This window comes from Heterodontus francisci, chromosome 9 (assembly GCF_036365525.1).
Source record: "Heterodontus francisci isolate sHetFra1 chromosome 9, sHetFra1.hap1, whole genome shotgun sequence".
Lineage (NCBI taxonomy): Eukaryota > Metazoa > Chordata > Chondrichthyes > Heterodontiformes > Heterodontidae > Heterodontus > Heterodontus francisci.
The window spans coordinates 72,742,519-72,767,918 of NC_090379.1; the positions used below are offsets into that span (position 1 = coordinate 72,742,519).

The 25,400-nt window shown below is 41.0% G+C and overlaps 1 protein-coding gene across 4 annotated transcripts in view; it reads right to left on the reverse strand.

The window, feature by feature from the left end:
- The window catches only part of sec23a (Sec23 homolog A, coat complex II component), a 103,811-nt gene that overhangs the window by 64,836 nt on the left and 13,575 nt on the right, over positions 1-25,400 (reverse strand). For all 4 annotated transcript variants that reach the window (XM_068039297.1, XM_068039296.1, XM_068039299.1 and 1 more), the window contains exons 2-6: positions 19,426-19,667; positions 18,243-18,300; positions 12,057-12,143; positions 8,128-8,364; positions 6,650-6,729 (exon numbers count right to left, since the gene is read on the reverse strand). In XM_068039297.1, coding sequence (XP_067895398.1) covers positions 6,650-6,729; positions 8,128-8,364; positions 12,057-12,143; positions 18,243-18,300; positions 19,426-19,646 — 683 coding nt within the window. In that variant the 5' untranslated portion in view covers positions 19,647-19,667. The remainder of the gene's footprint in view (positions 1-6,649; positions 6,730-8,127; positions 8,365-12,056; positions 12,144-18,242; positions 18,301-19,425; positions 19,668-25,400) is intronic.

Below are 25,400 nucleotides of genomic sequence, written 5' to 3' on the forward strand. Positions count from 1 at the left end.
CCTATATCCTGGGAGAAGAATGAGCCCACAGCACAAAAATGGCCATATTTTGACACTCTCGGTCAGAGGTCACAGGAAGTCTTAGTGCGGAAAATGGAAAAAACAAAATCAAAGCTGTGCAGCGGAGTGGAAATAGGGAGCTAAATTCATCTGAGGTTAGGGTCAGGGCAGAGTAGAGGGAGCTTTACCTTAAATATAACTTTATAATACTTTAGAGTGGCACTGGGTGTTTAAAATAAAAATTGTTTCATTCTTTAATATTGACATCTTTAGCAACAACAGAAAGCACAGGACCAGAAAAGGCCCTAGAGCACATCTGACTGATCTCAAAAACTAAATTCCTTTAACCTATCCCATTTCTTCCTTAAATATTACCAGCCTCCTTGAGCGTCTTCGCTAACAACGTGACAGATGCAAAACTCTCAAAAAGTTTGATTAAAATCGTTTACAGTTTAATAGCACTCAAAATACAATTTTGAAATAGGATTTATATTCCAATCAAAACACTTGAACTACATGCTCTTTCTCACTCATTTGATTGAAAATGTAATTCTACTTACCACCTGAATATCTTTTAAAATTAAAATGTTATCGCATATTTAAAAAATTAAATGTTGAATTTAGCATCAACTAATTTTGCATTATGTATTCTATAAAACTACTGTTCAATTCCCAGCTGATGCTATTTAAATACACTAGTTGGCATTTTGCAACTAATTTCAAAAGAGCTCAGGAGCAGGAAATAGCTACTAGAATCGTTCTCCACATTAGCTATCCTTATGGGTATGCCAATTTATACATAGTTTTGTGCAGTGAACCCATGCTCACTTCGAACTGTGTGATTATTAACCCAAACTCATCCCTTGCAAAATCCTTACAGGCATAAAGAGGACAACCTACTTGCCTTTGCTGGATTTAAATCAGATCTTAGAGCTGCGTTAGCTACTGTGCCAATGATTCCCCACCAACAATTGAAACATCAGGTTGGGTATGTTTTGAACATTATTAAAACTATAAATTTGCAGAACTAAATTATCGCAAAGTAATTATAAAAAGTTGCCTTTTTGAATTATACAGGACATTACTGGGTACAGAATATCACATCTTTTGTTTGAAATTAGACTTTTTTTGAAATAGACCAGTTACTCTGATCAAGCAAAATATGAAACTGCCACATCCTTACAAACTGTTAAATCAAAATAATTACTGAAAACATTTTTAACCACCCTAAAATAAAAATGGTTTTTACTTTAAAGTTGATTCTTCACTAACATACAATACAGTGATCATGAAAAGTGTTAATATTTGAATTGCTACTGTAAGGAATGGCCTCACTTAAATACGTTCATGGCACTAAAATGTTTCCTTTCTCATGCTATACGTTAATGGCCATATTTTGCAGTCAGCGTCAAAGTGATGGAGCTTGCCAGTGACCTCAAAGAAAGCTGCCCACAAAGACCTAGTGATCAGTGTGGTGTGGATTTCACTTTACTGGTGTTAATTTGAATCTGGCAGCAAGTCAAGGGGATCTCCAAGTGTTCAGTAACAGATGTCATCAAGCAGGGTAAGCAGCCAATCACACTGAAGAATTCCTCAAACCAGGAAGCAAAATGTACTGATTATCCTACACTTTTTATAAATTTTATAGGGTGTGAAATAAAGATTGGGACAAACACATTAGAAGCTGTAAAACCTTAAAACAAACTTTTAAAAAATTGAAAATCTATGGAATTATCATAATAGTCGTTTGGGAGCACAGAACTTAAGTACTGCTGAAAATAGAGACATGTTGTCGAAGCTTTTCGTCTTGCACTCATCAGGACAATTTGGCAAACAGGATTAAGGAAAGAGGGTACGGCAGGATATAGATCGGTTGGAGACTTGGGCGGAGAAATGGCAGATGGAGTTTAATCCGGACAAATGTGAGGTAATGCATTTTGGAAGGTCTAATGCTGGTGGGAGGTATACAGTAAATGGCAGAACCCTTAGGAGTATTGACAGGCAGAGAGATCTGGGCGTACAGGTCCACAGGTCACTGAAAGTGGCAACATAGGTGGATAAGGTAGTCAAGAAGGCATTCGGCATGCTTGCCTTCATCGGTCGGGGCATAGAGTATAAAAATTGGCAAGTCATGTTGCAGCTGTACAGAACCTTAGTTAGGCCACACTTAGAATATTACGTGCAATTCTGGTCGCCACACTACCAGAAGGACATGGAGGCTTTGGAGAGGGTACAGAGGAGGTTTACCAGGATGTTGCCTGGTCTGGAGGGCATTAGCTATGAGGAGAGATTGGAAAAACTCGGATTGTTTTCACTAGAACGACGGAGGTGGAGGGGCGACATGATAGAGGTTTACAAAATTATGAGCGGCATGGACAGAGTGGATAGTCAGAAGCTTTTTCCCAGGGTGGAGGAGTCAGTTACTAGGGGACATAGGTTTAAGGTGCGAGGGGCAAAGTTTAGAGGGGATGTGCAAGGCAAGTTTTTTTTTTTTACACAGAGGGTGGTGAGTGCCTGGAACTTGCTGCCAGGGGAGGTGGTGGAAGCAGATACGATAGCGACGTTTAAGAGACATCTTGACAAATATATGAATAGGAAGGGAATAGAGGGATATGGGCCCCGGAAGTGTAGAAGGTGTTAGTTTCGGCAGGCATCAAGATCGGCGCAGGCTTGGAGGGCCGAATGGCCTGTTCCTGTGCTGTACTGTTCTTTGTTCTTTGAAAGAATACCAATGCAGGGGAAATTTGGATTCCATGAGAAACGGGTCTTTGAGGGAATGACACCTAACCTCCTACCTCTTGCATGTGTCATTCAGGCCCCCACCTGCCAAGAATGAGACACACATATTTCGCCACCTGAACACTGATTTTTAAACTGGTACTGGAATAAAGAAAGAATTTGCTTTAAAAAAAACCAGACCCATGACTGGAAAGATATTTGCATAGTAACAGACAGTGCTTGGAAAGGACAAAGGGGCCACTCCCTGCTCCAATTAAATCCACAATAGACTTTTGGAGGAAGATGTGGAAGTGTTTTTTGTGTCTTTTGAGGAACTGGCAAGGCAGCTGAGACCTGGTCACTTTTAACTAACTAACTGAAAAAGCCCATGAGGTTTATTCCTCGTTGCCAGATTAGAGTTCATGAATTTATGAACTGACCAAAACTGCTATCCTCGGGGCATATGAATTAATACCCGAAGCTTATCGCCAAAAATTTAGAACCCTCAAAAAGCAAGCTAATCAGACTTATCTGGAGTTTGAAAGAAGTAAGCAAGCAGCTGGCTTTTGACCAATAGCTGAGGGCTCTTAAAGTGCTACTCAGCTATGAGAATCTCAGGGAAGTAGTTCTGTTAGAGGAATTTAAAAACTCTCTCCCACTCTCAAAAAAAGTTCCATGTGGAGGAGCAGCGGTTTCAGGAGCCCGGCAAGCGGCCGTTCTGGCCGATGAATTTGCTTTAATTTATAAGTCACTTTCCCGGGGGAGAATCTTTCCTAATCACCCCCACAAATCCGAAAAGGACTAAGGGTGGAAGGTGATCTCCACCCAGGCAGCCCTGGGAAAGAAAGAGACACAGGGATCCCTCCTCCAGCCAAAAAGGAAGGTGCTGTGAGTGAGTGAGACCCGGAGACCTGTGTGCTTCCATTGTAATAAGGCGGGCACTTAAAAGCTGACAGCTGGAAACTAAAGGGAAAACCGGTAAGAGGTAAGCCTTTGCATGACTCAACAAAGCACTGAGAGTAAATTCAGGATAGACCCGCCCACTACTATCTCTTCTGGAAAAAACATTACCTCAACAGGAACAAAATCCTAGTCAGTCATGGCAATGGACAAACTGAAGAAAAGCTTCCCCAAAGAACCACATGGCTACTGGGATGTCAAAAAAGGGGGTGTCAACACAGCACTGGCACCCAGAAAAAACAATTTTAATAAGCTTTCAGATTAATGAATGAATGGAAATGCATGGTTTTTCTTTCTGTATCTTATATTTCTCTCACACCTATTAATGAAATGCACCATCTTTTTTAAAAATCGCATTTCATTCCCCTGGATGTGGAGATGTCATGCAGTTCCCCACCTGCCAAGAATGAGCTATGCATATCTCACCATATGAACACTGATTTTGAAACTGGTACTGGAGTAAAGAAAGAACTGGCTTTAAAAAAAAATACCAGACCCATGACTGGAAAGATATTTGCATAGTAACAGACAGTGCTTGGAAAGGACAAAGGGGCCACTCCCTGCTCCAATTTAATCCACAATGGACTTTTGGTTACCAGACATTGAAGGTGGAGAAGCTAGCATTCCAGGTTAACTGCTAAAATGGCTGAATACACAAAAAGAAGTGGTCAGACCAGTTTAATCACATGACTAATTGGCTGTTGGGAGTTTTTTGAATTTGAACTTGCCACAGAGAATTTGAACTCAGAAAGCGGTTTGCTCCTGGACTGGAAAAGACTTCTCTACTGTCTGCTCTCATCTCTCACACCAGCTTCGGAATCCATTGAAGACATATGAACCCCAAGAGAGAAATGTCTCCTACAGTGAACAATGTTTAAGAAGAATACTGGGCCCCATCGAAAAGCAAGATCTACCTACAAGCAAGGACTACAGCGAGCTCGAAGCACAGTAACAAAAACCCCTCTTCAGAGTTTGCCTCAAACCCCTCTATTTTTCTTCTGCTCTTTTCTGTCTTTATTTGCATGTGCGTATCGCGTATGCATGCAAGCGTGGGGCAAGGCGTATATCCGAAGACATTAACCGAATTAGAGTTTAAGTTTTAATAAATTTCACTTTTCTTCTTTAAACCCAAGAAAGCCTGTTTGTGCTCAATTCTTTGCCTTCTAACTGGAAAGTGATGAACATGGATTCACCAAGGGGGAGCTCAAAGCACAGTGTGTTTAAAAAACAAAACACTGTTTCAGTAAGACCAGGTGAAGGCTGAAAGGGAAGCCCCTAGTCCTCTTTCTCACCTTGTCGTAACACACATTTCCGATATGTAGAGGATAAATTTTCTATATTTGAATCCGCAGCTGCATGCAATAATTTCTTTACATGTCTTAATGGGCTCCATTCTGCGCTCAAATTCACCTTTGAAATGGAGCAGTCAAATGAACTCCCTTTCCTTGACGTACTAGTTGAGAAATCTGCTCAGGGGTTCTCTACCCACGTTCTACCGCAAACCTACCTTCACTGGTCAATACACGCACTGGGATTCTTCCAGTTCCACGTTCTATAAGATTGGCCTTATCGGCAACCTCGTAAAAAGGGCCTGAGCCATTTCTCACCATGCAAGTTTGATGCCGGAATAGGGTGAATCAAAGACATCCTACGTGACAATGGCTACTCTGATCAGATCATTTCTCGCTGTATATCACGCTAACTTATGAACGGGCCTAAGGCTGTCATTTTCGGCCCTGAAAAGTGCCCAATCTACTTCAAATTACCCTTGAAGTGTAATGTTTCCCAAAAACTTGAGCAACAGGTGAAGCTAGCTGTTTCACACTGCGACTAAGCAATAGCAACACGTGTGGTGTTCGCTACTAACAGGATGCCGCCGTCAAGCCAAAAAGCCGTCCTGCCTATCACACAAATGAGTAATGTGACACATGAATTTCAATGCCAGTGTGATGCTAGGTATATAGGCCGTACTTCCCAAGGACTGGCGGATCCTATCAAACAGCATGTCCCTTCCAGTGTTCGCAAACGGGCAAGGTACAGGCCATACCCAACCAGCCTGTGGTTGCAAAACTCCACAGTGTCCAACATCAGATGTGATTCTGTGATTGGACAACATTTGCTAAATAATCCTCAAGTGTGCGCAGAATTACGCTGACAACCAATTTAAGACAGGAAGGCTCGCAGTGTGGCACATTTTGCATGTACTGAAATATTAATACACAGGACCCTGTTCTTTGCAGACAAAACAAACATGTACAAGCATTGCTCCTGTTTCAGCTAAACAAAATAAGTGACAGCCATTCGTTGGTTCATTCCTCAGAGCAATGCTTTGACCAGAGTCAAGCTGGTTTAAATTTCAAACAAAGCTTGGTAGTTAACTCAGTCACTATTAACTGGTGCATTCTCCATGGCTACGCCTCTACCAGAATTCACTTGCCAACCAATCAGCAGTCTTTTCTCATACAGTATAAAGTTATTGTTTTCCCTTACATTGGTATTCTTGCCGATTGTCCTATAAGACAAAAAGCTTCAACAACATGTCTCTATTTTCAGCAAATATCATAATGAAAAAACTTGACATTACACATGTGTAAGGTTAGTTTTCCCAGGCCAGAGAGGTTTTTCAGTAGTAGTTATGACTTAGTACACCATTAAAATCTCAGTTACATCTCATTAACAAGGCATAATTTCTCGTGAGTTTTTAAGAGCGATATTCCAGTTCTCATCAGTTCAGTGATTTTTAAAGATTGCAGTTTGCAGGGACTTCAACAGCGCACTCATGGAGGAGCAGGGAATCACTGACAGCAGCTTTGGAATTTCTGCATTAAACTGTGCATGTGTGGACACCAGACGTTGCTGTCAGTTTCACAGGATAGTGATGGCGAATGCTGACAGCTTCGTCATCATTACAACCGCAAAATCCAGGCCCGTATATCTATAGTAATGTCATAGATTTAAGGTGCAATTTTACCTGTTTGATGGAGGTGGCTGCTGAACTTGAGGTCCACGACTTGCTTGGGTAGCTAATGGCTTAGTTAAGCCCAGCATGTCCTATTAACAGAATTAACAATGCAAAATAAAGCTATCAATCATGCAACCAGAAATACAGTTCATTCTTCCATTGAATTAATGCTATTATTTACATTAGTACAAAAATGTCACTAGGATGTAGATTTCACTGACACAAGTCTGCAGGAAATTCTGGACCATTATTCCTATGCAAATATATTTTGCTTGCAAGTAAGCAAAAAACACACGGACAATTTATTTATCAGTTAAGGACCCGGACAAAGTTCAGGAAACCATCATTTTAATTTATTCAACTGGAGAAGACATTTTTTATTTTCTCTATCCTGGTTTTGGCTTTAAAAAGTACAAGAAACCCAGGCAGCTGCTCTTTTTGTACTTATTGCATGTCAGATGGTGCAAAAGTGGCTCATAAAGGCTCTGTGAGGGTTGGATGAAACCTCACATATATGTACTTAGTGCTATAATAACTTTTTTGCATATCTGAATGGGTAAATTAACCTAACAGAAGGCAATAGTCTGAGATGCAGAACTTGAAAACGAGTCACACTATATTCTATTCCAATCTTACTACTTAGATAACTGTACAATGATACAATCACATTATTGTGAGCCAATACTTCGTTCCAGAACTGTAGCAGAGTTTAACCCAACAAATAGAGTACCATCACATGCATCAGAATGGAATTTTTATTTGCCATTCGTTGCACCATTTCGGATTCGCCACTATGCTCGCTGTGGCTTATTCAAATTACTTTCTCAGGAAATACTGGTGTTAGTTAGCAATGGTGAGATTGGTGCACTAATCAGCAAAATTTATGGCATATGTCACTGAGCTCGCCATTGCAGGAAACTCTGGGGCTATGTCTTTGAAGTTACATATTACATATCAGACAGCAATATGTATCCACTGACCTGACAAAAAAATCAGAAAGACAAAGAACAAAAGATTTTCTCCCAGCATGCAGTAATAAAATTTAAAGTCTCAAATAGATATTCAAAATATGTAACTTGTAATATGTAAATTTGAATTGTAACAGAAACTATCACAGATAAGTCAACAATTGTAAATTTTTTTTTGCTTTTATGTTTGATGTAGACCCAACATTTGAGTCTCCTCTACTCCAGAAATATTCTCGTGGCATCACACATTGTGACCTGAAATGATTCAATGGGTTTCAATGGGAGCTAACACTTCAGACCAAGCTTGGAGCCAACCAAAACCCAAATGCACATGCTACCAATTAGCTACTGATGCATGCTCTGTGTTCTTCCAACAAATAATTATAAAGTATGCTTGTACCTTTAATTTAAAAATAAATCTTCAAGTTTAATTTTGAAAGTTTTTTTTTAAACTTATAAAGATGTTGGTTTAAAGTCAATAGCACATAACAACTTTTCCACAACAACACTACTGCCTACCTGAAGCTGCTTTGCTGTTAGGTCTTTTGTGCCTCTGAAGACATAGCTCTTAGAAATACCCTCACAACCAAGCTCATGAACCTGCACCATTCTGCCAAATGTAATGAGGCCAACCAAAGCTGTAGGTGGCAAAAGGCTCAAGGACATTTGCATAGATTCTTTCAAGGCCTGCAGATCTTCATCTTCCATACAGGTGTCCACAACATAAAGAAAGATTAAAGGCATTTGAGGGCCACGCTGTGCAAGAAAAAAATTAATAAATTGTGCTTATTTTCTGCAATATGAAAAATCTGAAAGTTCCAGACGTGTTATGATACAAACTTTTAAGATTCCAGTTCACTAACAAATTTAATTAATTTCACCTTTGCCACTCCATGCACAACAGGAAGCAGCATATAAAAGTAAGGTAAGTTATACAGTCTGTTCTTGAAAAGTAAACCGCAAATTTAAGGAAGTAAATCAATTTCAGCATTCTGCTGACATTCATGCACTGCTTAAGCTTTCGTTTCCAGTTTATGACATAAAAACTCAGAGGATTTGTTGTCTTGCAATTTCATGCATGTACAATAATTTATATCAGTGCCCTCCAGCCCTCCGAAAACTCTGCGTCCCTCCCGCTCTAAAGTGAGATGGAAATAATCTTCCATTTGGCATTATTTGACAGCTGTCATCAAGTAGGTTACTGTATGTTCAGCTATCAAATAATGCAGAACCACAATTTAAAAAAAAATCAGAAATCTCAAACATGGGGACAATCTACCTTTATTGAACTATTTTGTTTTTTTAAATAAGTAGGGATCTATTCTTCAGCACTGCCCAGATAACTACTTCACAATGTTTTGGTGGGCTGTGGCATTCGCCTCATAAGGGTTTGAAATTCAAAACAGACTAAGCGAACTTGGATTACACCAAGATCACCATTACAATTAACTCTGCAACTGGTCTTGTCATTTCTAACCTGTCACGGTACTGCTTTTTCTCCTCTGTTTAAAACAGTGTGCCTTTAAGACTGATCACAGTGTGCCAGCAGCTGCACCTGTTTCCTAGGCCACAGCAAGAGAGAGGTGTCACATGGTGTACGGTAACTTTTAACTGTGGATAAAGACTGGCTTCAACCAGTTTGAACTAGAGTCCAGCAAAGTGTGCTCGGAAGGAAGAAGCTGTCTACTTCTCTTACCAGGAAAATCTACATTTATCTTCAGGCTCTGTATTGCCTAAGGAGAGAGAAAAAAGCCCTGGAAAAAAGAACATTTGCCTTCAAGAGGGACACTCTGTCATTTGTTTGTGTTTGCTGGAATTCTCAGTAAAGTTTCTGCTGAAAAACTACCAATTTTAGAATCCAATTAGACTTGTGGTTATATTTCTTGTTAAAAGAACTGTGTGACGCCTGCTGCAACCGATGTGCCTCGAATGCCTATTTATTAAAAAACTGTTTCATCGAATTCGCCTGGAGACTTCAAGTGGCATCTGTTTGTTCTTATCTGGGACACCTCACCAACCAGAATGTAATTCACCAGGACTTACAACCCAGCTATTTATTTTATTGCAAAGAAATACTTTTTTTAAAAAAAGTTAACTGTTGTTAGTTTTTGTATGTGTGTGTGCATGAGGAGGCTTAGGTTAAATAAGTTATAAGGTCTTTAGTCACAGGTTTATCTTAATAGTGTTAAGATTTAGTTTATTAATAATTAGTTAATTTCTTGTTGTTTAAAGATACCTTGTTTGGTCTGTTTTATTCTGGGGGTTACTGAAGTGTTTAATTTGGCTAATTTCCAGTAGGTGGGAAAACTATAATAATATACTGCGACCTGTGGAGTACTGGGACTGAATTGACATTGCATTACTCCCGCCCAGGTTGTAACAACTCTATTATCAAAATCCTGGAGATTTCTCAAAGTTGACACTAATACAAACCTTCTCTGAATATGTACACTGCTTCAATTTGAATGTACTTGAACGTTCTCTCTTTGACCCTGTAATTTTATTTCTTTGGCCTTTACTTGAGACCAGCACCTGAAATTCAGTCTTTTTTGATCTCCATTTGCGTTTCTGTCTTTATTCCCTCGGCTTCGGTTTACACATGGGATTTTTCTTGCAGATTACTATTTATTTTATTTACTTGTTTCGCAGCTTGTCCTTCAATCCTCTTCATTTTGGCATCCAACAGCTGCTAACAATGCTAGTATGTCTCCCTCAGCACGTACATTCCACTGTGTGGTCTATTTTAACAGCCTGGTTTCCACCAGATGGGGTACAGTGAAACTGAAGTGGAGGACATATCAACTTGTTTCTCATCCCTACACAAGACATGAAATTTTAAATTGCAGACGTCAAGGACATCCACAGTGGGGGCCACTTTAGCTATGCACAGCTGCTATTCTCCCTGAGACCTGAGTAGGGGAGTAGTGGTGGCTATCCTGCTTGGCAAAACATACAGGAATCTCCTCCTGCTCTAAGGTTCCTTCACCTCACCAACCCTCCACACAGACTCCGCTCCAGAATCACTTGCTTTGGGCCAGGGGTCGTTCACTGGATTTTAATAGCTGAGCAGCACCTCCCTAGCCATTTTGGTCAGGAAATTGGCAAGTGACATGTTAATAAAGTCCAGCTATTAAAACTGGTCGAGCCTGCCTGCTACTGCTCCCAGACTGTCCGGCCACTCATATTGCCGCCTAGAAGATTGAGTCCCATAGCTCCAATGTGTAAAATTATGCAGCAAATTGATCAGAACAGGATTACCACAGGCCACTTGTATGATACTGGCATTGTAAAGTTGTTTCCTTGAAATAGATAAGACCTTTTAAATAGTTCCAGTTAAGCAACTCCAAAATAACACCAAAATAAGAGCAAAATACTGTAGATGCTGGAACTCTGAAATGAGGACAGAAAGTATCAGAAATACTCAGCTGGTTAGGCAACATCTGTGTAGAGAGAAACAGAGTTAATGCTTCAGGTCTATGACCTTTCATCAGAACTTGCAAAAGTTAGAAATGTAACAGTCTTTGAGCAAGTGAAGTGAAAGGGAGGAGGGAAAGGGAAGAACAACAAAAGGCAAGGTCTGTGATAGGACTGAGGGCAGGAGAGATTAAATGACAGAGATGTCATGGAACAGAAGGCAAATGGAGTGCTAAATAGTTGCAGTAAAAGACAAAGCATTTGTCCAGAGAGAGTGCTAATGGCAGGATAATGAACATACCTATCTGATAGCAAAAACATGAAAAGCGAGTTTAAGATTAGCAAATGGTTAAAAAAATAATAAAATTATTTTAAAACCTAATAATAAATAAAAAATAATCGTGTTATTGGTCTGAAATTATTGAACTCAATATTGAGGGCAGTAAAGTGCCTAATCAGAAGATGAGGAGCTATTCCTCGAGCTTGCGCTGAGCTTCAGTGGAACACTGCAGCAGGCCGAGGACAGAAATCTGGTCATGAAAGCAGGGTGGTGAATTAAAATGACAAACAACTGGAAGCTCGGGGTCATGCTTGCGGACAGAGCGGACGTATTCTGCAAAACAGTCACCCAATCTATGTTTGGTCTCCCCAATGCAGAGGAGACCGCATTGTGAGTATCAAAGACTGTACATTTCTAACTTTTGCCAGTTCTGATGAAAGGTCACAGACCTGAAATGTTAACTGTTTCTCTCTACACAGATGCTGCCAGACCTGCTGAGTATTTCTGACACTTTCTGTTCTCATTCCAAAATAACACTGATATATTGCATAATCACCGAAGATAAGGCAATCAAAAATGAAAGGACAGCTTAGATTTAAAATCTATTAAAAATAAGAAGTTTAGGCACGAAACCACAAATTAACTGTTTTAGATTACTGACAGTTTTTCTTCAGTGGTATTTAACTCAATAATTTAATAACAGTACAATTACTGAAAGTCTTACTGAGTGTAAATTGTGGTTCAACAGTCCTACCTGGACTACATATTCAATTGTGGAAAATTGCGGTAAAAGTTCTGCTGGTTGGTTCATCTCAGATATCCCAGAATAGGAAGGAGGAAACTGTGTTTTTAAATAAGAAAATGCGTCAATATGATATTTTAAAATTCACAGATTAAAAAAAAATTCTCTCCCCTTTTTTAAAAATTACTTTTTTCATTCGCTTTTGAGTATTTGACCCAGTGAGATACGCTACACTATGTATTGCAAATTGGCGAAAAGATAAGCAGATTAGGGAGGTGAACACATGGCTGAAGGAGTGGTATGGGGAAGAGGAGTTCCATTCATAGGAGACTGGCATCAGTACTGGGACAGAAAGGGACGGTACCATTGGGATGGGCTCCACCTGAACCGGACAGGGACCAGGATTCGAGTGAAAAGGATAAATAAGAGGGCAGGGTAGGGTTCAGGTGGAAAAAGTATTGTAAACATTTCAAACGCAAACAAAAGGGGGAAAAGAGTAGAATAACAGTCAGAAATTGCGCTTTATGCAAAACAGGTAAAGGGAAAACTAAAAGATGTAAAGTAACTAAAGCAGGAAAGATAAATAAAAAACTTGTAAAAAAAAACATTAGAGTAGAAGGTCAGGTTAGGGTGTGTGATGCAAATAAGCGTTCTTCCTCCAAATGCACAGAGTATAAGGAACAAATTGAATGAATTGCAGGCACAACTTCAACTTTGGGTATGTAACATGGTAGTCATTACTGAGATATGGCTGCAAGACAGTAAACACTGGGAACTAAATATACCAAGTTATAATGTTTACAGTAAAGGTAGGGAAAAACAGTAGAGGGGGAGAAGTAGCCTTAGTGATTAAGGATGAAGTCACTTCAATAATAAGGGAGAAGCAGCCAGTGGAAACTTTAAGGGCAATATTAAGAAATAGAAAAGGATTTAAGATTGCAGTAGGAGTTGTGTATAGGCACCCTGGTAGCAGCTGTAAAGTGGCAGATTGTATAAATGCAGAGATTAGACAAGCATGTAGCAAAGGCAGAGTGGCTTTAATGGAGGATTTTAGCTTTCCTATAGATTAAGACAAGCAGACTAGCACATGTCAGAAAGGTAGTAAATTTCTTGTGTGTCCCAGATAGTTTTCTGCAACAATATGTCCTAGAGCCAACAAGGGGGCATTCCATATTAGATTTAGTAATGAGCCAGATTTAGTAACAGCCTAACGGTGCGTGAAAATTTAACTAATGATGTGTCAGCTGTGGCTCAGTTGGCAGCACTCTCACCTCAGAGTCAGAAAGCTCCGGATTAAAGTCCCACTCCAGGACTTAAGCACAAAAATCAAGGCCAACACTCCTGTGAAGTAATGCAGGAGTACTGCACTGTCAGAGGTGCCATCTTTCAGATGAGACATGAAACCAAGGCCTCGCCTGCCCTCTTAGGTAGAGATAAAAGATCCCGTGGCACTATTTGAAGAACAGCAGGGGAGCTATACCTGGTATCCTGGTCAATATTTATCTCTCAATCAACATCACAAAAACAGATTATCTGGTCATTATCACATTGCTGTTTGTGAGAGTTTGCAGTGTGCAAATTGGCTGTCGCATTTCTACATTACAACAGTGACTACACTTCCAGAGTACTTCATTGGCCGTAAAGTGCTTTGAGATGTACTCTGGTCATGAAAAGCACTATATAAATGCAAGTTTTAATTTTCCTTTAATATGTTCAGTGTAGAGTTTGAAAGGGAGAAACATGAAGCAGCTAAGATGCTAGATTTAGATAGGCTGACTTCAATACGACAAAGACTATCCAGAGTAAACTAGGCAAATCTATTAATGGGTAAAATGAAAGATCAGCGTTGTGCAAAAAAAAATTCAATGTGATACAGACTGGTTTAAACCCCTAAGGAGCAGGAGCTTTATTTGCCAAAAAAAAACAGCCATGGACCACTAAAGAAACAGGAGAAAACATAAAACTAAAAAAAGTATACAAAAAGCACAAATCTGGGCAAATGGGAAAGGTACAAATAACAGCAAAGGGTGACAACAGATAAGAAGTACAAAAACGGAGTACGAATAAAGACGAGCAAGGGATATCAAAATAAACAATTTTTTTGACAATTATACTAGGGTCACTTAAAAACTGATAGTGATATTATCAATGAAAATAAGGAAATGGCAGACATGCTGAACAATTATTTTGTGCCAGTATGTACAGTTAACGAAGAAGTCATCCCAAGAAACTAATATTAAAATAGGGACAGAGACTCAGCAAAATTAACATAAGCAAAATAACTAATTAAGAAAATAATGGTGCTAACGAGTGACAAATCTGCAGGACCAGAAGGTTTTCATCCCAGGATTTTAAAGGAACTGGGTAATAACACTGCTAACTAGAATCTTGCAAAGTTCTCCCAATTCTAGAATCACTCCTTCACATTGGAAAACAGCTCGTGTCACTTCGCTATTTAAAAAAGGTGAGGCTGGGAATCCAGGGAATTGTAGACCAGTTAAGCAAACAGCTGTTGTCAGGAAATTACTAGAGTCGATAATTAAGGATAGAGTGACTGAACACCTTGAAACTTTCCAGCTGATCAGAGACATCCATAATGGATTTGTAACAGGTAGGTCATGCCTGACGAATGTGATTGAATTTTATGAAGAGATAACTAAAGTAATAGACAGGGGAATGTTTATGGTTGCTATTTATACGAACTTCCATAAGGCATTTGATAAAGTCCCTCATAAGAGACTATTAGCTGAAGTTGAAGCTCATGGAATTGAAGGGAAATTATTGACCTGGTTAGGAAACTGGCTCAGTGGCAGGAGACAGAGAGTAGGTATGAGGGCGGCACAGTGGCGCAGTGGTTAGCACCACAGCCTCACAGCTCCAGCGACCCGGGTTCAATTCTGGGTACTGCCTGTGTGGAGTTTGCAAATTCTCCCTGTGTCTGCGTGGGTTTCCTCCGGGTGCTCCGGTTTCCTCCCACATGCCAAAGACTTGCAGGTTGATAGGTTAATTGACCATTATAAATTGCCACTAGTATAGGTAGGTGGTAGGGAAATATAGGTACAGGTGGGGATGTGGTAGGAATATGGAATTAGTGTAGGATTAGTATAAATGGGTGGTTGATGGTCGGTACAGACTCGGTGGGCCGAAGGGCCTGTTTCAATGCTGTATCTCTAAACTAAACTAAAACTAAACATAATGGGCAGGTACTGTAATTGACATGATGTGACTAGTGATGTCCCACAGAGATCCGTGTTGGGACCTCAACTATTCACTGTATTCATTAACAACTTAGATGATAAAATAGAAAGCCACATATCCAAATTTGCCAATGAAGAAGATAGGCGGCATTGTAAGTAGTGTAGATAGAAGATATAAAGCGATATTAATAGATTCAATGAATAGGCAAAACTGTAGCAAATGGATTTCAATGTAGGAAAATGTGAGATCATCCACTTTGGACCTAATGGTATGTTGGCCTTCATTGCAAGGGGATTTGAGTACAGGAGTAAAGATGTCTTGCTGCAATTGTATAGAGCTTTGGAGAGACCACACCTGGAGTATTGTGTACAGTTTTTGTCTTCTTATCCAAAGAAGGATATACTTCCCATAGATAGAGTGCAACAAAGGTTCACCAGACTAATCCCCAACATGGCAGGATTATATTATGAAAAGATTGCAGAAACTGGGCCTGTATTCTCTAGAGCAGTGCTGTCCAAACTTTTCAGGCAGAGGGCCGCATTACGATTTTTGCTCAGCCTGGGGGGTGCCAGTGAGCAAATTTCAAAAGATAAAGACATTAAAAATTTATCTTACTAATAAAAGCAACAAATGTGCATTTATGTGAAGAAGCTTTAAATGAGAAAACTAATTTATTGACTTACGTTCTAGTCACCATATTGAAAATTGATTCAGTTACATACCCGGCATTGTTTTGCTTGCATAAATAGTCAATCTCTGGCTGCACACTTGATGTAGCGATGCAGAGTATTCTGGATAGATTTCCATCTGTCAGGAGGGACCTTGATCTCTCTCCCCCCTCTCCCCAAGCTCTGTGTGCGTGTCTCGATCACTCTTCCGCAACCCCGCCCCCCTGCCTGGGACTAGGGGACACAGATTGGACGTTTTGTTCAAAGGATGCAGGGGGAATATGGGTGGTAATGACCTGGAACTCGCTGCCCACAAGTGTGGTGGAAGTGGAGACGATCAAGGACTTCAAGAGGAAGCTGGATGGCCACCTGAGAGAAATAGACTTGCAGGGGTACGGAGATCGAGCCAGGGAGTGGAACTGACTGCATAGCGCCGTGGGGAGCCAGCATGGACTTGAGAGTCCGAATTGCCCCCTTCCCTGCTGTAAGTAAATGACTATGACGATGACTCTGTCTGTCTCTGTCTCTCTCTTCCCCCCCCCCCCACTTTGTCTGTCTCTCTCTCTCCCATTCTCCCCCATCCCTCTCTCCACTGTCGGCTCTCTTTTCCCTCTCTCTCTCTCCACCCACCGTGTCTTCCATGTTCCCTGCTCCATGTTCCCCACTCCCTGTTCAGTGTTCCCTGCAGCAGCCACTCCCACAACCAGATACTTACCATGCCTGTGGTATTTATGTTGGGCCGAGTGGAGGTGGGAACCTGCCCAGTGTGCAAGATACAGGACATTTACTGAATCACGTGAAAACAACTGGGGTGGCCGATCCCAGGATGCCTGTGCCGTATTCCACCAATCAGTACAACGCTGCCTGGGCAGCCCGTCAGTCACAGGTAGTGACCAATCACAGACAGGGGGGCCCCTGCCCATCAGACACAGGTCCCGCCTACACCCTCCGCCTGATGTGCGTGGGAGTCATCAATCAGAGCTGAGCCACAGGCAGATTGGCGGGCCGGATGGAAACCTTTGGTGGGCCAGATTCTGGCACAAAAACTTACAAAATTCTTAAAGGGCGTGACAGGGTAGATGTAAATAGGACATTTCCTCCGGCTGGTATGTCTAGAACCAGGGACACAGTCTCAGAATAAGGGGCAGGCCATTTAAGACTGAGATGAGGAGGAATTTCTTTACTCGGAGGGTGGTGAATCTTTGGAATTTTCTACCCCAGAGCGCTGTGGAAGCTCAAATCATTGAGCATGTTCAAGACGAAAATCAATAGATTTCTGGATACTGATGACATCAAGGGATAGTGGGGAAAAATGGCATAGAAGTAGATGATCAGCCATGATCTCAATGAATGGCAGAGCAGGCTCGACAGGCTGAATGGCCAATTCCTGGTCCCATTTCCTGTGTTCCTAAAATACTTTCTAAATGGTGAAAAGCTAGAAACAGTAGAGGTCCAAAGAGACTTGGGTCATAAAATTTGATTTGAACAGGTACAGAAAATAGTCAAAAAGGCTAATGGCATGCTGGCCTTTATATCTAAAAGAATAGAATACTAGAGGGTAGAAGTCATGCTTCAACTATACAAAGCCCTGGTTAGACCACACCTGGAATACTGTAAAGAATACTGTAAACAGTTCTGGGCCCCATATCTTTGGAAGGATATGCAGACCTTGGAGGGAGTACAGCATAGGTATACCAAAATGATACCTCGACTCCCAAGAGTTGAATTAAGAGGAGAAATTACACAAACTGGGGTTGTATTCCCAGGAATTTAGAAGATTAAGGGGTGCTTTGATGGAAGTTTTCAATATATTGAGGGGAACCAATAGACGAAAACTATTTCCATTGTTTGGGAAGTCTAGGACTAAGAGGCACATTGTGACAATTAGAGCCAGACCTTTCAGGAGTGAAATTAGGATACACTTTTACACACAAAGTGTTGTAGATGTTTGGAACTCTCCTGTGCAAACAGCAAATGATGTTAGATCAAATGCTAATTTTAAATCTGAGATTGATAGAGTTTTGTCAACCAAAGGCATGAAGGAATATGGGGCAAAGGTGGGTATATGGAGTTAGGTCGCAGATTAGCCATGATCTCATTGTATAACGGAACAGACTCGAGGAGCTAAATAGTCTACTCCTGTTTCTCTGTTCTCCAATACAAAGACTGAATAATACATGGATCTAAAATCATTTTCTTCAAGTAATTCAAGACATTACCATCCCTGTCTAATGGGCTAGATTCATGGCATAAACACTTCCTCATGCAGCACAGTATCTGAACACATACTGTAGCAATACTACTATAGTAACATCCACAAAGAATATCTTACCTGATTTCTCTGATAGCAGAAATTACAAGCCCACAGTTTTGCTTTGTAATCTACTTGGCTAAAAACAAACAAAAATCAGTTAGGAGAAAAACATAATATCTTATTCTACCATAGCGGAGAAACCTGTGCCTGACTCAATTTGTCTCCTCATTGCACAGTGACAGGAATAAATAATTACTGTGAAGCCAATTTTACCTAGATAATTTTTCACACACCTCAATAGCCATCTCCAATTTTCTCTTCTTAAAATAATGAGTCATATGCGGTACAGCTCTAAAAACAGCATCACACCAAAACTTGATCCTACTGTCAATTCACAGAATCACAGAATTGTTAGAGCGCAGGAGGCCGCCATTCGGCCCATCATATCCGCACCAGCTCTCTGAAAGAGCAACTCCCTCAGTTCCAATTCTCTGCCTTCTCCCCATAACCCTGAACATTCTTCCTTTTCATTTAACTATTTAATCCCCTTTTGAATGCTTCAATTGAACCTGCCTCCACCACGTTCTCAAGCAACGCATTCTAAACCTTAACCACTCGCTGCGTGAAAAAGTTTTTCCTCATGTCACTTTTGCTTTTCTTACCAAATACTTTAAATCTGTGCCCTCTTGTGGTGCTGAGTTAAGACAGGGAGTGTCAGAAAACCAATTTACCAAGAGGGCCATCATGCAACATCCAAGTAAGCAAACTTCCAACTCAAGTATAAGAAATGAGAACACTTTCCACCACCCTAGCAAAGAATAGGGATCAAGCATGGCACCTTTCAGGTCTGTACGGCTCAGTGCCTCATCATGTTATTCAGGTACCCTATAAATCATCAGGAACTCACCTTCAACAGCCATGTCGAGGTGCACAGCTGTGTTAGAATAAGATTCAAATATCGTAAGCTTATGTATGTAAATACATTTACAGTAACATTATGCTCAAAAGTTACATACTTGAAATGTTAACTTGCCTTTTTATAGCAGCATTTCCAGCATTAGCAATTTTTTTTCCTGTTCATCTTTATTTATGTGAATTGCAAGGATCTTTTAAGATGTGAATTTCAATCCTTTGCACGAAAGTAAAATTTTTCAAGTCTTTATAGAAAGCATACAATACCAGATAAAGACTTGCTATTCATGCTGCAGTATGAGGCATTTACTGGACGATTATTTTGTCTGGTTCTGTATCACTGACTTACCATAATGGATTCAAGACTGCACGGCAGGTTGCTCTACTGCAAAGCACAGGTTCATACTGAATTGGAGGTAAATCAGGTCGCTCTTTTAACGGTGTAAACAAGGTACCCAAAGGAACAACCATTCGGGTCGCCTCTAAACGACTTGAAGGCCAAACATTCCAGCTTAACCGGACTCCATCCCGATCTTCATTCTGTTGGATGAACTCGATAAAAGTTGCCATTGTGACTGCACAATCTTAAATCTGTGAAAGAAAATAATATTTTTAAGAATGTTTCAAAATGAAGTAATAGATATTCTGACTTTAAAACAGACAAGCTTGGAAGCTGTGCCTTGAATATTATTGAAGGTGCAAATTACACCATTCTACTTCTAATGGCAGTTTTTTTTCTTGTGGCATTTGAGCTCAAGTAATTTAAGATGGTTTAAATTTGAGTAGCGAGAGCTCACTTTTAAATTGCAAGAAAAGTGTGTTCAGTCTTGAGATGCCATTGGACAACAGATTTTTTTGCCCTAAAATTCACACTTGTGCAAAATGAGTAAAAATATTTGTTGCAATCTTGGGAGAGTTTGGTGCTAATGGGAGGCTTCAGGCTCACACTCTCTACATTCTTAGCATAGACAAAAAGGGATGGAAGGAACCTTCATGACATATGTGGTAATGTAGGCGGCCATGGATCTTCGCTGCATCCAGGGACAGAACACTTGCATTAAATGGAGTAGCTTAACTGTGCGATAACATAAAATGGGTAATGGTGAGTCAGTAGCCCATTGACTTCAATGGAAATATATAATATATATTATATAATTTATTTTGAAATCAAATGTAAAATGGGCTGCTGACTCGCGATTACTTATTTTACACCATCACACAAAGTAAAGATCTACCCCAGTGTCTGAAAATTCAGCCTCTGAAGAATAGGAGCTCTGTGGTTGAGCAGCAATTGGCCACACTGTACAGCATCAGATGGGGGCTTTTCTGATGGTTCTTCTTTCTTTTGGGCCTCCTTATCTGGAGAGACAATGGATACGCGCCTGGAGGTGGTCAGTGGTTTGTGAAGCAGCGCCTGGAGTGGCTATAAAGGCCAATTCTGGAGTGACAGGCTCTTCCACAGGTGCTGCAGAGAAATTTGTTTGTTGGGGCTGTGGTTGAGCAGCAATTGGCCACACTGTACAGCATCAGATGGGGGCTTTTCTGATGGTACTCTCTGAGAGAGACAGAGAGAGACAGAGACACAGAGAGACACAGAGACACAGAGAGACACAGAGACACAGAGAGACACAGAGAGACAGAGACACAGAGAGACACAGAGAGACAGAGACACAGAGAGACAGAGACACAGAGAGACAGAGAGACAGAGAGACAGAGAGACAGAGAGACAGAGAGAGAGAGAGAGAGAGAGAGAGAGAGAGAGAGAGAGAGAAAAAGAGAGAGAGAGAGAGAGAGAGAGAAAAAGAGAGACAGAGACAGAGAGACACACATATGGGTCACTATTCAGAGGGGCAGGGGATCCCTGAGTTACTGGAACTATCCAATACTTACTATTGGACAAATACGAGGTAGACAGTTGTTAGTTGTATATTTTATTTATTTATTTTTATTTTTTATTTAGAGATACAGCACTGAAACAGGCTCTTTGGCCCGAGTCTGTGCTGAACAACAACCACCCATTTACACTAACCCTACAGTAATCCCATATTCCCTACCACCTACCTACACTAGGGGCAATTTACAATGGCCAATTTACCTATCAACCTGCAAGTCTTTGGCTGTGGGAGGAAACTGGAGCACCCGGCAGAAACCCACGCGGTCACAGGGAGAACTTGCAAACTCTGCACAGGCAATATCCAGAATCAAACCCGAGTCCCTGGAGCTGTGAGGCTGCGGTGCTAACCACTGCGCCACTGTGCCGATATTAATCGTGTTTAATTGGATGTAGGTGGAGGGTATGAACTCGGGATTTACTTGGACTCCTATAAATAGGAACATACTGGAACTGGGGTTTGAGTTTAAGAGGTACATGTTTGTAATGTGCCTCTCTGTGAATAAATGCATATAAAAGTGTGCAAAAATTGGCTCCTATTTTATCCTTCACCACCTGGCTTTCTGGAGAGTAACAGTGACATCGGCTCAGAAGAGGGTGGTCCTGAGCAAGGGACTAGCAAAGGGTGTGAGAAGCAGATAGATTGCAAGAACATATAATCAGAGGTATAGATGGTCTTTGGTGCAACTGTGACCAGGACCCTAGAATGATAAATGCCTTCCTGGTGCCAGGGGGAAAAAAACTTTACCTGAACTGAAGTGGCACCAAAGTCCTTGCAGAGCCTGGGAACATACAGATAAAACAGTGCAGGATGAGTTAAACTAATAAGGCAGGGAAATGGGAAAGTCTAAGTTTAAGATTAGAGAGGGAGAGCAGTATTAATGAAGCTACTGGGATAGAAGCAAAGGGCTTAACTGACTACATAGCATGATAATACCAGAGAAAATCTGGCCCAACAAATCCACATTGGGAAGTTCCGAGGAACAAAGGGACCTTGGCGTGTTTGTCCATAGATCTCTGAAGGCAGAAGGGCAGGTTAATAGGGTGGTGAAAAGGGCATATGGGACACTTGCCTTTATCAATCGAGGCACAGATTACAAAAGCAGGGAGGTCATGTTGGAGTTGTATAGAACTTTGGTAAGGCCACAGCTGGAGTACTGTGTGCAATTCTGGTCGCCACATTATAGGAAGGATGTGATTGCACTGGAGGGGGTGCAGAGGCGATTCACCAGGATGTTGCCTGGGATGGAACATTTAAGCTATGAAAAGAGTTTGGATAGGCTTGGGCTGTTTTCGCTGGAGCATAGAAGACTGAGGGGTGACCTGATCGAGGTGTACAAGATTATGAGGGGCATGGACAGGGTGGCTAGGGAGCAGCTTAGTTGAAGGGTCAGTTACGAGGGGTCACAAGTTTAAGGTGAGGGGTGGGAGGTTTAAGGGGGATTTGAGGAAGAACTTTTTTACCCAGAGGGTGGTGACGGTCTGGAATGCACTGCCTGGAAGGGTGGTAGAGGCAGGTTGCCTCACATCCTTTAAAGAGTACCTGGATGAGCACTTGGCATGTCATAACATTCAAGGCTATAGGCCAAGTGTTGGCAAATGGGATTAGGTAGACAGGTCAGGTGTCTTTAATGCATCGGTGCAGACTCGATGGGCCGAAGGGCCTCTTCTGCACTGTATTATTCTATGATTCTGTGATTACTTGAACAACACTTCAATTTCACAGCTTGTCAGAGTCAACTCCATCAATGTTCACATAAGGTACCTTGATATAGCATTGAACATTTCAAACAACAGTGCAAACTCTGACGGGATGGGAGGAAGGATGCTATTTAGTATCAGTACTGTATCCACTTGTACATCACACAAGGGCACCATAAGCAAATATCTGAGCCCTATCCCTAATCAAGATTTAATCTAGAGTTTTCCCCAAGAGAAATTATTGAATTGGTATACAATTTTAATAAAACATTACAAGCATTTAAATAATCAAGAGTGAAGTGTCTAGCTTTCAAATGTACATACATTAACTCCTGTAAGCATCAACAAATGATTTAAAAATCAATAAAATTCTCAATTTTTATTTTGCCACTTCTGGGAACACATTCTTTCCATTGTCACCAACATATTTAAATTCTTCTTCTTTGGCCTCCTTGTCTCGAGAGACAATGGGTAAGCACCTGGAGGTGGTCAGTGGTGTGTGGAGCAGCGCCTGGAGTGGCTATAAAGGCCAATTCTAGAGTGACAGGCTCTTTCACAGGTGCTGCAGATAAAATTGGTTGTCGGGGCTGTTACACAGTTGGCTCTCTCCTTGCGCCTCTGTCTTTTTTCCTGCCAACTGCTAAGTCTCTTCGACTCACCACACTTTAGCCCCGCCTTTATGGCTGCCCGCCATAAGCAGGGTTCGTCTGCTTAGCTGGACTGTATCCTACAGCCTCTGGCTGGAATTAGCTTTCTGTGGTCTTTGGTTGATCTCCTCTCTCTAGAGAGAGAGAGAGAGAGCTACCTTTTAAGGTTAAAAGCGCCATGTTTGAGTTTCTGTCAGGTGACAAAGAGTTCTCTCCCCTGATGTGAAAATACAATGGTCCAGGATATGTAAACCATTGCTATCTGCTGGTGTCTGGATGGGGACTATCCTGCCACTATGGTGCTACTTCACACCTATTCATCTTGGTTTGGGCTGTGGAGTCAGTCTGGCTACAGAACCTTTGTTCGTTCCATTCGTGCAGATAGGAGTCATTAACATGAAATGTGGCTTCTTTCCATTTCAAGGCATTTTCCCCAAAGCTAATTCAGACGCAGTTAATGAGTTTCATCTTTGCAGACAGGCTTGTTTATTGACAGTAGAGGATGGGATCACCTGACCTCCTCCATCTTGTCTGTAGCCTAAATGTGTCCATTTTCTTGTAGCTCAGTTCAAACAGTTGACTTTTGTTTCATAATTCCTCCAGTTCATTTTATTTTCCATCATTGCTCCTTCCGTGAGCATGACAGTAAAGTTACATTTTAAGTTACACATAACCTATGTCTCTTCGCAATCCTGGTCGCATTTTGCCACATGCAATTCATTTATGAGCAACTTACAATATTGCTCCCTCAACTCCTATTTCTGTACATAATACTGAAGAGCAGTCAAACCTCTGTGCAACATTAACTTTCCAGTAAAGAGAAACTCCCATTACTCCTACCAATGGCTCTATGCCATCCAATCATCTCTTGAGCCATGTGCCTACATCTTCCTTAATTCTGTGTACTTTTACCTTTGCCATGTCATGTAACAAACTCAACCATTACTAGTGAACTTTGTTCTTTATGATATCACTAAGTTTTTTTTAAAGTAACATAGTCAAATTGCTTTATCATAAGATAAAATATAAGGCATTCATCTGTGTGTTGCATGAATGTTCACTACATTTGTACACACTGCATAAATGAGATCATATCACTGACCTCCTTCCAATTTGAAAATTTAACTTCAGTGTACATTGTACATGCACATTGAAAAATTAGAATCACATGGCAGGCATCTATCACACAGCAGACAATCTGTGAACGTTGCTTCCAAAGCAAAGATTGCAACCACAAAAGTCAAAAACAGGCACATTTTATGATTTCTTTTTAAACTAGAAATAATTGCTTGCAAATTTAAAAGCACTGTCAGTTGATTGCAGATGACCAAACGTATCAGAACTTCAATCTGAGGATGCTTATAATATTTTCAATTTGAAAAATTGACCATCTGAATGTCCAACTGCACGTGTTATTTCAACGGCTTTCTTCTCTCACCTGCAGCCCCAATACTCAAAACAATGCCCTCTCTCCTGCTTCTCTTCACTCTCCTACAATCACTGCATCACTCCTTCTACTCACATACTCTGCAACCTTCCCTTACCCATGCTTATATCTTGCACATATCAGCACTGTTCAACTATGACAGGCAGATCCTAAAAACAGCTCACATGGCCGTCAGTAACATACTCCTCCCATCTTGTTGGAAAAGTTTGTGTATAATGGGAAGTGACAACTGGAGGTCAAACCCATCTATACACCCTCTCCAAACTGGAGGAACACATGCTAGACATCATTGGGCAGTGGCAGGGTTATGGCCATGGCGAATAGCAATGTTGGAGAAGGCATGGCGCAGATTTTCTTCACACCTTATCCTCTTTTTCCCTTCATACTTCTATTTCTTCAAACACCCTGCATAACAAACAGCAGCTTCTTTCAGACTAAGATCAGACTACAATCTAACCCCTGTCCATCTCATTACTGGTGCTGAAAAGGTGGACACCCCTCTGCCACTTCAGGAAGAGGAAACTGGCCTTCCTGAATATGCAGCATCACTTGATCGGACTACAGTAAGCATCAGCTGAGACACACATTACACCACTATTTTACAGGGTAAGCTGGAGAAGGGGTTTTCATGTGGTGAA